Source organism: Cetorhinus maximus, chromosome 24 (assembly GCF_964194155.1).
Source record: "Cetorhinus maximus chromosome 24, sCetMax3.hap1.1, whole genome shotgun sequence".
NCBI lineage: Eukaryota > Metazoa > Chordata > Chondrichthyes > Lamniformes > Cetorhinidae > Cetorhinus > Cetorhinus maximus.
This window is the reverse complement of record NC_135902.1, coordinates 6,500,473-6,513,155: the sequence shown is the minus strand read 5'-3', so window position 1 is coordinate 6,513,155 and position 12,683 is coordinate 6,500,473. Positions and strand designations below refer to the sequence as shown.

General features: G+C 45.2%; 1 protein-coding gene across 3 annotated transcripts in view; it reads right to left on the bottom strand.

Moving 5' to 3' along the window:
• wdr45b (WD repeat domain 45B) overlaps window positions 1-4,738 on the bottom strand; it is a 42,601-nt gene extending 37,863 nt beyond the window's left edge. Inside the window, exon 1 of one of the 3 annotated variants that reach the window (XM_078570700.1) lies at window positions 4,559-4,738. In XM_078570700.1, the coding sequence (XP_078426826.1) occupies window positions 4,559-4,625 (67 nt within the window). In that variant the 5' untranslated portion in view covers window positions 4,626-4,738. The remainder of the gene's footprint in view (window positions 1-4,558) is intronic. The other 2 variants (XM_078570699.1, XM_078570698.1) reach the window with 2 other exon arrangements.
• Between the last annotated feature and the right edge of the window lie 7,945 nt (window positions 4,739-12,683).

Below are 12,683 nucleotides of genomic sequence, written 5' to 3'. Positions count from 1 at the left end.
GTCACTTAGGTTTAATCATTCAAACTAGGGAAATGGTGGCATAATGGTAATGTCACTGGGCTAGTAATCCAGTAGGCCCAAGCTAATGCCCTGTGGACATGGGTTCAATTCCCACCATGGCAGCTGGTAGAGTTTAGGTTCAATTAATAAATATGGAATATAAAGCTAGTCTCAGTAATAGTGAGCATGAAACTATCGATTGTTGTAAAAGCCCATCCGGTTCACTAATGTCCTTTAGGGAAGGAAATCTGCCATCTTTACCTGGTCTGGTCTACATGTGCTGTGGGTCTGCAGTCAATGCAGTTGACTCAACGGCTCTCCAAAATAGCCCAGAAAACCACTCAGTTCAAGGACGATTAGTGATAGGCAACAAATGCTGGTCTTTCCAGAAATGCCTGCATCCCATGAAAGAATAACTAAACTACTTTGGTAGAGGCCACAGAAATAGTTGGAATGCAGGTTTACTGGTCAGTCTGCAACTAAGGGGCCATACAGCACAAAGTAAGTAAGAGGTGCATTTATTATAGCACCTTTTCCAACCTCAGGATGTCTCAAAGTGCCTCATAGTCAATCAAATGCTTTAGAAGTGCAGTTACTGTTGTAATGTAGGAGGGAAAGGTAATCTGATTTTCAAATAACTTGCATTTATATAGCATCTTTAATGTGAAAAAATCCAAGGTACTTCACAGAAACCTGATCTGATAAAAAGCAACACTGAACTAAAGGAAATATTTGGAGGGGTAGGTAAAAATTGAGTCCATGATACCCTTATGGGGGAAGGTGGTGATGTAGTGGTAATGTCATTGGATCAGTAACCCAGAGTCCCAAGCTAATGCCCAGGGGACACAGGTTCAAATCCCACCACGGCAGATGGTGACATTTAAGTTCAATTAATAAAATCTGGAATTGGGAGGCAGTCTCAGTAATGGTGACCATGAAGCCATCATCAATTGTCATAAAATCCCACCTGGTTCACTAATGTCCTTTAGGAAAGGAAATCTGCTGTCCTTATCTGGTCTGGCCTACGTATGACTCCAGGCCAACAGCAATGGGGTTGGTTTGTCCTCTGCAATAGCCTAGCAAGCACATCAAGGGCAATTAGGGGTAAGCAAATGCTGGCCTTACTAGCAACACCCACATCCCACTAAAGAATAAAGAAAGAAATTAAAGTGTTTATTATTGGTGATACTGTACGAGTAAAATTGCATCCGATTATCACTCAACTCAAAGAATACTTGTTGATGGAAAGGAAAAAAAAAGTTACCTATAAAATGCTCAATTATATGGGTTCATGGAAAATTTTATACTTCTGATTATGCAAATTAATTTGAGCCAAAACACAAAGCCTGACCTAGCCAGCATAATTGAGCCCAAAGCAAAAACCCTACCCCATCATTTTAAACATCTGATGGTTTAAAACCTCCACCCTGGAAGAGCAACCACAAGTCCTCACACAGTTTAAGAATGTCAGTGATTTGCTGCAGCTGTCTTTGTGCGAAGTTCTGCTTGGGAATCTATGACCGGCTGGTCACTTGTGGGAAGCCTCAGTCACTCAGATAAAAGCAAAAAACTGCGGATGCTGGAAATCCAAAACAAAAACAAAAATACCTGGAAAAACTCAGCAGGACTGACAGCATCTGCGGAGAGGAACACAGTTAACGTTTCGAGTCCGTATGACTCTTCAACAGAACTAAGGAAAAATAGAAAAGAGGTGAAATATAAGCTGGTTTAAGGGGGGTGGGACAGGTAGAGCTGGATAGAGGGCCAGTGATAGGTGGAGATAACCAAAAGATGTCATAGACAAAAGGACAAAGAGGTGCTGAAGCTGGTGATATTATCTAAGGAATGTGATAATAAAAGGTACAGATAGCCCTAGTGGGGGTGAGGTGGGGGGGGAAGGGATCAAAATAGGCTAAAAGGCAAAGATAAAACAATGGATGGAAATACATTTAAAAATAATGGAAATAGGTGGGAAAAGAAAAATCTATATAAATTATTGGAAAAAAGGGGGATCGGAAAGGGGGTGGGGATGGAGGACAGTGTTCAAGATCTAAAATTGTTGAACTCAATATTCAGTCCGGAAGGCTGTAAAGTGCCTAGTCGGAAGATGAGGTCACTCACATTGGTAAAAGCACTATACTGAATTACAGCAGAGAGTCATTGTACCAGACAAAAAAAAAGTTACTTTTCTGTTGTTTGGCTGTTCAACCTCTAACATTGATAATTCAAATAATACTTGATCAGCTGGTTCTGCAAGCACTGCATTAAATTTTAGTTAGTGCAAACATCTCATAATTCTTTTTCCAATTGCACAAAGTTTATTTTTTTAGAACAAATCTTATTTACCTATATCTGTAATTCTACAATCCCAGCAACTACACAGATTGGAGGTGGGGGATGGGGTGAAGGAGTCAATGAACATATTTAACAGGAGTACGACCTTTTTAAAAAAAAACAGATCGCTCATTTCTAATGAGACTGACTTAATTTTAAACATTACCCATCTTGATTTAGCTCCATAAAATACACCAGTTTTAAAAGGGTATTTCCAATCCTTACTTTTTGATCATACACCTTACTTTCAACATTTCCTGGATTGCAACAGCCAGCTCCAACCACACAACCTCTGAAGTTAAGAGGAACCCAGCAGATCATGAGGAGACTGTACCTTCCCATAGGTGCAAGCAGGTTACTTCTTACTGAGCTCAGGAAGACAAACAGTGCATTCATGAAGGGGTGGGGTTCACACCAGAAATGCACCCTTGTTGTTACTACATATCTCCTGGTTTTTTTAAAGCCACGTCTATCGATATGTAGGGAACGGGGGACTCAGTCAGCAAGATGGCCAACTGTCATTTATGTCAAGGAACTGACCCTTATTTAGACTGTTTGCCCTTTGTTTCTTAAGGGATACATTTTGACTCGTACTTTCAAGGCAGCCTGAGAGACTGATCCTAGGAGTCTTCAGGGCGAGTTTGAGTGATTTGAGTTGAGTCAGCCAGCAGAGAGATGATAATGTTGTGACTCTCTAGGTCACAAGAAATAAAAACAGGAGTTGGCCAATCGGCCCCTCAAACTTGCTCTGCAATTCAATGGCTGATCCAATTGCAACTTTAACTCAACCCGCTCTCCAGCCTGCCCCTCATAACCCTTGACTTCTTTGTAAATCAAACATCTGTCTAACTCAGCCTTGAATATATTCAAAGACCTAGTCTCCACTGCTTTCTGAGGAAGAGAATTCTAAAGACTAAACCCCTTGAGAAGAAATTCCTCATCTTCAGAATAAGTTGCAAACTTTAGTTGATTTTAAACCTCTGCCTCCATGCTATTATGGTCTCAAGGCCCTCCTCACCACCTCCTCTCATGTTGAAATCCTCCCCATCCCTGCTCTGAAGCTTACAAAATACCAAGGCGACCAGCTCTTATGAAATAAAATAAGGGACACTTCGACTGTGGGACCAGGGTGGCGGGTGCTGAGGGCTGTTAGAGCAGGGGCCGGTGGTTTTCAAAATGGTGTGTGGTGGGGGAGTTTAAATCAACAAAAACTTTCAACTTATCTCGCTGAATCACAACATCATCATCTTTCTGTTGGCCAACTCACACTTGCAGTCCTGCTCAACTTACTAACTCAACCTGGAGACTCCCAGAATCCATCTCCCATAGGCTGTGCTTGAAATACAGGACAATAGGCATCCCTTAAGGGACGCGGGGCAAACAGTTAAAAGGAGGGACAATCCCTTAAAATACAGGACAAGTGATCACCCTGCCAAGCTCCAACCCCCACACATCCCTTGCATAGTCACCAGCGACCCCTTGGAAAGGGATGTATGGCTTGGACATGATGCTGAGAGACAGGCAAAGCCAGAGAGGAGAGACTGGGTCAGTCACCCTCCCCTCTTCCCCTTAATATGAGTCTCGGGGCCTGGTTTCTGAGCGGAGCAACTGGGCCCACATCCCATCAACCCCAACCCCTCCCCACCCCAACAATCGCAACACCACCACCTTCCAGTCAACAACACCCACCCCCACTAACCACCCCCAACACCAACCACCCCAGCAACTCGAACAACCCCCAACACCCCCACCCCCTCCCCCGAGTCAACAGCAGCCCCCAACAACCCCACCCCCCCCAGTCAACAACAGCCCCCAACACCCCCACCCCCCCCAGTCAACAACAGCCCCCAACACCCCCACCCCCCCCAGTCAACAACAGCCCCCAACACCCCCACCCCCCCCAGTCAACAACAGCCCCCAACACCCCCACCCCCCCCAGTCAACAACAGCCCCCAACACCCCCACCCCCCCCAGTCAACAACAGCCCCCAACACCCCCACCCCCCCCCAGTCAACAACAGCCCCCAACACCCCCACCCCCCCCAGTCAACAACAGCCCCCAACACCCCCACCCCCCCCCAGTCAACAACAGCCCCCAACACCCCCACCCCCCCCCCAGTCAACAACAGCCCCCAACACAACAACAACCCGGACCCGCCTCCCAGTCAACACCAACACCAGCCGCCGCCCTGGGTCCGGGCCTGTTGCCCGGGCCGGGCGCTCACCGTGGTCCTGGTTGAAGCCGGCGTACAGCAGGCCGTTGCCGTGCGGGTTGGCCGGCAGCAGATCCATCGCCGTCCCCGCCTCTCCCTCCCTCCGAGCGAGAGCGAGCGAGCGCCCGTTCACTTCCGGCGCCAGCCGCTCCTCCAGCGCAACAAGTCAAACACCGAGCCAGCGATCCGCCATGGCATCCAGAGGAGCGCCGAACTGCTCGCTCGCTTTAAAGGGCCCCCCCCCACCCCACACACACAGACAGACACAGTGACTGGTCACAGCAGCTTGGAAACCTCACTCATTTGGGTTTTTTAGATGTAACCCAATTGGATTTGCTCCAACCAGAATCACACAACTGTTCCAGCACAGAAGGAGACCATTCAGCCCATCAAGCCTGTGCCAGCTCTCTGAGTGAGCAATTCTCTGAGTGCCCTTGCCCCGCTTTCTCGCCTTAACCCTGCACCTTCTTCCTTTCCAGATAAGCACCTAATTCCCTTCTCAATGCTTCGGTTGGACCTGCCTCTGCCACACTCAGGCACCAGCAGTCGCCGCGTGTAAAAGTTTTTCCTCATGTCAAGTTTTGCTTCTTTTACCAGTTACTTTAAATCTGTGCCCTAAAATGAAACACGTGTCGAAATGGATATGCATTTTGTTTCACTCTTATTTGATCCAGAAATCTCACTCCTAATCTTAGTGTCCCTGCCATCCTTGTCGATAAATGGAATAACCTCATTAATTTTGGACTACCTGCATTAGAGACTTAGCAAAATTAATTCATGACTACAATGAAGACAATATTTCAAGATACAATTAATTGTCTCTTGGAATATAGGCTAATCCCTTGTTGGCATCCTTCCATTTATGAGAGACGGTGGACATGCAGCATCCATTTGAGGGGGGGGTGGTGCAGTGTTGTTTGGTACACCTTTGCTGATGGCTGTGAAGGCCAATCCTCGAGAGGCAGGTTCTACCTCTAGTGCTAATGGGTTAATAAATGACAATCAATTTTAAAGCAGGTACAGAATAGAGATGCATGGGAGTAAACTTACAAAAACCTTTGCAAGTGGTAACACATGTTGAGAAAACTTTACAAACAGAGACAGCGTACAAAAGCACGGTTATGCTAAACCTTTAGGTTAGGTTCCAACTGGAATATTCTGGGCACCACATTTTAAGAAGGATGCCAAGGCCATAGAGAGCGTGCAGAAGAGACTAGGATGGTACAGGGGTGAGGGACTTTATTTGAACGGAGAGATTAGAAACTGGGTTGTTCTCCTTAGAGCAGAGAAGTTAAAGGGAGATTTAATAAAGGTGGTCAAAATCATGAAGGTTTTATATAGTAAATAAGGAGAAACTGTTTCCAGCAGGCTAAAGGTTGGTAACTAGAAGATGCAGATATAAGACTATTGGCAAAGAGGTGAGGTGAGGAGATTTTTTTAAATGTACTTGCTTGTTATGATCTGGAATGCATTAGCTGAAAGGCTGGTCGAAGCAGACTCAATAATAACTTTCGGAAGAGAATTGGATAAATACTTGAAGGGGATTCTCCTGGCCTCACAAAAATCTTCAACAAGAAACCAAAAACGTACTTTACCGGAGAGGCTTCCAGCGGTCCCTTTAAGAGCAGTTGGGAATACCTTTCAGCACTTGGAGAAAGTTGAACCAGTGTGTGCCCTGGTATGCATATAGGGTTCCCAACTGTGGTTAACTGTATCCCTGGAGGTTTCATCACAGGACTTGCTTCACACTCCAGCCATTAGTTTGCCAACACATCAACCCTGGTGATGTACTGTCTTCCAACGCCAATTCACAGAATCACACAGTGCAGAAGAGGCCCTTCGGCCCATCGAGTCTGCACCAACACGAGAAACACTTGACCTACCTACCTAATCCCATTTACCAGCACTTGGCCCATAGCCTTGAATGTTATGACGTGCCAAGTGCTCATCCAGGTACTTTTTAAAAGGATGTGAGGCAACCTGCCTCCACCACCCTCCCAGGCAGTACATTCCAGACCGTCACCACCCTCTGGGTAAAAAAGTTTTTCCTCACATCCCCCCCTAAACCTCCTGCCCCTCACCTTGAACTTATGTCCCCTCATGACTGACCCTTCAACTAAGGGGAACAGCTGTTCCCTATTCACCCTGTCTATGCCCCTCATAATCTTGTACACCTCGATCAGGTCACCCCTCAGTCTTCTCTGCTCCAACGAAAACAACCCAAGTCTTTCCAAAACAAAAACAGAATTACCTGGAAAAACTCAGCAGGTCTGGCAGCATCGGTGGAGAAGAAAAGAGTCGACGTTTCGAGTCCACATGACCCTTCAACAGAAGGGTCTGTTGAAGGGTCATGTGGACTCAAAACGTCGACTCTTTTCTTCTCCACCGATGCTGCCAGACCTGCTGAGTTTTTCCAGGTAATTCTGTTTTTGTTTTGGATATCCAGCATCCGCAGTAGCTTTTTGTTTCTATCCAAGTCTTTCCAACCTCTCTTCATAACTTAAATGTTTCATCCCAGGCAACATCCTGGTGAATCTCCTCTGCATCCCCTCCAGTGCAATCACATCCTTTCTATAATGTGGTGACCAGAACTGCACACAGTACTCCAGCTGTGGCCTCACCAAGGTTCTATACAACTCCAACATGACCTCCCTACTTTTGTAATCTATGCCTCGATTGATAAAGGCAAGTGTCCCATATGCCTTTTTCATCACCCCACTAACACGCTCCTCCGCCTTCAGAGATCTATGGACAGATAGGCCAAGGTCCCTTTGTTCCTCAGAACTTCCTAGTGTCATGCTGTCCATTAAATACTTTCTTGTCAAATTACTCCTTCCAAAGTGTATCACCTCACACTTTTCAGGGTTAAATTCCATCTGCCACTTGTCTGCCCATTTTACCATCCTGTCTATATCTTCCTGTAGCCCAAGACACTCAACCTCACTGTTAACCACCCGGCCAATCTATGTGTCATCCGCAAACTTACTAATCCTACTCCCCACATAGTCATCTATGTCGTTTATAGAAATGACAAATAATAGGGGACCCAGCACAGATCCCTGTGGTACACCACTGGCACTGGCTTCCAGTCACTAAAGCATCCTTCTGTCATCACCCTCTGTCTCCTACAACTAAGCCAAATTTGAATCCACCTCATCAAATTACCCTGTATCCCATGTGCATTTGCCTTCTTTATAAGCCTCCCATGTGGAACCTTGTCAAAGGCTTTACTCATATCCAGATAAACTACATCAACTGCACTACCCTAATCTACACACCTGGTCACCTCCTCAAAAAATTAAATCAAATTTGTTAGGCATGACCTCCCTCTGACAAAGCCATGCTGCCTATCCCTGATCAAACCTTGCCTCTCCAAGTGGAGATAGATTCTCTCCTTCAGAATTTTCTCCAATAGTTTCCCTACCACTGACGTGAGACTCAATGGCCTGTAGTTCCCTGGCTTATCTCTACAACCCTTCTTAAATAGCGGAACCACATTAGCGGTTCTCCAGTCCTCTGGCACCTCCACCGTGGCCAGAGAGGAATTAAAAATTTGGGTCAGAGCCCCTGCGATCTCCTCCCTTGCCTCCCTCAGCAGCCTGGGACACAAATCATTCGGGCCTGGAGATTTGTCCACTTTTAAGCCTGCCAGCACTTCCAATACCTTGTCACTCCCTATATCAATTTGCTTAAGAACCTCGCAGTCTCTCTCCCAGATTTCGATATCTTCATCCTCATTCTCTTGGGTGAAGACAGATGTGAAGTATTCGTTCAACACTCTACCAATGTCCTCTGGCTCCACCCATAGATTGCCCCCTGAAGGGCCCTACTCTTTCTCTGGTTACCCTCTCCCCATTGATATACTTATAGAATATCTTGGGATTTTCCCATCTTTTACCAGCCAGAGCTTTCTCATATCCCCTCTTTGCTCTCCTAATTGCTTTCTTAAGCTCCACCCTGCACTTTCTGTACTCCACTAATGCCTCCGCTGATTTATTCCCCTTGTACCTGCTAAAAGCCTCTCTTTTCCTTCTCATCGTATCCTTAATACCTCTGGTCATCCATGGTTCTCTGGGTTTGTTACTCCTTCCGATCACCTGAGAGGGAACATGTTGAGCCTGTACTCTCCCCATTTCTTTTGAATGCCCCCACTGCTCCTCTGTAGATTTCCCCACAAGTAGCTGTTCCCAGTCTACCTTGGCCAGATCCTGCTTTATTTTACTAAAATCCACTCTCCGCCAATCCAAAACATTTTTTTTGCAACTTGTCCATTTCTTTGTCCATAACAAGCTTAAATTGTACCATGTTGTGGTCGCTATCATTAAAATGCTCCCCCACCACCACCTCAGCCACCTGTCCGGCTTCATTCCCCAGAATTAGATCCAGCACTGCGCCGTCCCTTGTTGGACCCTCTACATATTGACCTAAAAATTTCTCCTGTACACATTTCAAGAAATCCACTCCATCCAAGCCCTTAACACTATGTCTATCCCAATTAATATTGGGAAAGTTGAAATCACCTAATATAATTACCCTATTGTTATTGTTTTTACACACCTCCGCAAATTGTGCACATATTTGCTCCTCAATTTCCTGCTGACTATCTGGGAGCCTATAATAAACACCTAACAATGTGGCTGCCCCTTTTTTATTCCTAAGCTCTACCCAAAAAGCCTCATTCAATGCCCCCTCCAAGATATCATCTCGCCTTACTGCAGTAACTGACTCCTTAACTAATAATGCAATGCCTCCTCCTCTATTACCCCCTTCCCCCCGTCTTGCCTGAAGATTCTATATCCCGGAATGTTGAGCTGCCAATCCTGCCCCTCCCTCAACCATGTCTCAGTGATGGCTACTATATCACAATTCCACGTGTCAATCCTCACCCTTAACTCATCCAATTGGAAAGCAAAGACACATTACCCAATTGGATGATGCTTGGCTGTCAGCCAAACAGCCTTATTCCCCATTTTCAATATTTTTATACCTGATAATGTTCAAAGAAAATTACAAAAAAACCCCCACCATTTTCTGATTATTCTCCAGGGTTGCACACAGCAGTATCCTGGAGATTGATCTTCAGTTCCTGGAGACTCCAGGCCAACCCTGGAGAGTTGGCAACCCTACCAGCATACTCCACCCATCTCCCCACAAATTGCAATTGAGGCCCTACAACAAATGTAGGGAAGTAATTTGCATATTTAAACAACCTCTTCCCTGAAAATTGATTCAGGCAGGCAAACGGTGCACTAGGTCCCTCACCACATTTTCCTCAGGTGAGAAATGAGTTGAAAATTCCCCTTAAGTTTTCAGTCATTAATTCCCCTGAAGTTTTCAATCACTGGGGAAGACAAACTCATGGTATTCACTCAATTCTGCTTTAATGATATCATGTGTGAGCTAATTATATAATGCCATTATTGGTGATAGAAAAATCAGACTGTGGCTTCATGATGGAAGTGATACTGGACAGTCTCCAACTGGAGGGAAACAAACTGAATTAAATATAGTTCAGTACCATGTTGAAACTGGCATACCTTACAGCACTTAAACTGCGAGGCTGGACAGGCTTACATAATTGCCTTGCCTGTAGATTTCCCTCAACTCTGATAACAATGCTTGGCAAGTAAGTATGATGGAAATAGTTCAAAAGCAACCCCAAAGGTTCTGAGGCACTCTCAAGTCGGAGCACCAGGAGTCCTACTAAATTTATTCTGACATGGTTTCAGCTAATTATAAATTTATTAAACTCACATCCTGTTGTTGATGAAAACAAAGCCAGCTAAAGTATCAGACCCAAAGACAATCCTATTGATCTAGGTAACTGTGTAGTCAAACAGATTCCATAGTCATCAATCTCATCCTCTAATTATAATGTTCCCAGAGTTTAAAAAACTGAAATTTATATGCTGCAGTTTGTATGAACTTGCCTGAATGAACAGGGCTCTGATTGCTTCTAGTTAGGATAAGCTGGAAACAGCAGCTGAGTTAAATGCTAAACTACTGTCAGAAAAGTCAGCAAGGGGACAATGCTAATCAGGGATAGTTTAGACTGGCATTTGTCCATTTTAGTTAATCCACTGTGGAAAGTTCAGAGTGGAAAATGCTGAAAGATGTCATGTGCCCTCTTGTACTACAATTGTTTTTTCTTTTTAAACTTTAACTTCCACTGTTTTTAAAGAAGGAACAGAGTTTGGGTGCTTTACGTCAATGGCAGTTTAGCAGCATAAATTTAATAAATGCTGATGATGCACATCCTGAGGAAATAACTGAAATTTTCAGATAGTCCAGCTATTTTCCTAGCTGACAAAAAAAAATTGCCCTGATTTTCCAAGCCCTGTACTGAATTGAGCCGTGAGCACGAGGTCTAAAAAAATGAGGCACTTGACCCTTCATGATCCAATCCCAGGCTGAACCACCTCTGATGAGTGATTTGGAGCAGGATGTACAACTTTGTGAAGGGACAGAGCTCCTTTGATTGCAAGACATCAAAGATAGCACCCAAATAAAAGCAGAAAATGCTGGTAATGCTCTTCCTACGAAAGGTCAGCGACATGAAACATTAACTTTATTTCTCTTTCCAAAGGTACTAATTGATCTGAGTATTTCCAGCATTTAGTTCTTATTTCAGATTTCCAGCATCTGTAGTATTTTGCCATGATGACACCCATTTTTTTTTAAAAATAGGAGCCTGACACATCGATGCCATGACCTTCATGAACAGACAGGGTTTGCACTCACAACATCGTTTAGCTGATATCTGGCCGCCAAACTATTATGATGCACATCAGTGGCTATTGTCCTGGAATCAGCCAGAATGCTTTTATTGTGTGGCAATCCATGGGATGAGGGCTCTTGAAAGAGAAGCAATATTGCGCAGCTGACTCCTCTGCACCCATGCCGCGGATTTTGCTGAGAAAAACCCACATCGCAGAGGAATATTTTGGCTTAAATGCAGAGTATAAGGGCACAATAGTGGGCTGGGTGAGCAGGATGGGAAGGAGGTTGGCAGGTTGCAGCCCCAGCAGGTGCTCGGGATGGGAAGGTTGGCTCGAGAGGTAGGGCAGCTGGAGCTTCGGCTGTCATGGGAGTGACCAGCTTGGCTAAAACTTGCAACAGTTTTTTTTTTTAACCATTCAGACTAGTAGAGTCAAAGAGGTCTACAGCACAGGAAAAGGCCCTTCGGCCCATCGAGTGTGCGCTGGTCAAATACCTAACTATTCGAATCCCATTTTCCAGCACTAGGTCCATAGCCTTGTATTCCATGGCATCGCAAATGCACATCCAAATGCCTCTTAAATGTGATGAGGGTTTCTGCCTCCACCACCCTTTCAGGCAGGGAGTTCCAGATTCCCACCACCCTCTGGGTGAAAAAATTCTTCCTCACATCCCCTCTAAACCTCCTGCCTCTCACCTTAAGTCTAGGCCCCCTGGTTATTGATCCCTCCACCAAGGGGAAAAGTTCCTTCCTGTCTACCCTATCTATGCTCCTCATAATTTTATACACCTCAATCATGTCTCCCCTCAATCTCCTCTGCTCCAGGGAAAATAACCCCAGTCTATCCAATCTCCTCATAACTAAAACTCTCCAGCCTAGGCAACATCATAATAAATCTCCTCTGCACTGTCTCTGGTGCAATCACATCCTTCCTATAATGCAGATTCCAGAACTGCACACAATACTCCAGCTGTAGCCTAAACAGCGTTTTATACAGTTCCGGCATAACCTCCCTGCTCTTATATTCTGTGCCTCGGCGAATGAAGGCAAGTATCCCATATGCCTTCTTAACCACCTTATCTACCTGTCCCGCTACCTTAAGGTCCCTCTGATCCTCGGTACTTCCCAAGATCCTACCATTCATCGTGTATTCCCATGCCTCGTCTGTCCTGCCCAAGTGCATCACCTCACACTTATCCGGATTAAATTCCATTTGCCACTGATCTACCCATCTGACCAGCCCGTCTATATCCTCCTGTAATCTAAGGCTATCCTCCTCACTATTTACCACCCCACCAATTTTCATGTCATCCGCAAACTTACTGATCAACCCTCCTATGTTCAAGTTTAAATTGTTTATATATGCCACAAACAGCAAGGGACCCAACACCAATCCCTGCGGAACCCCACTGGACACAG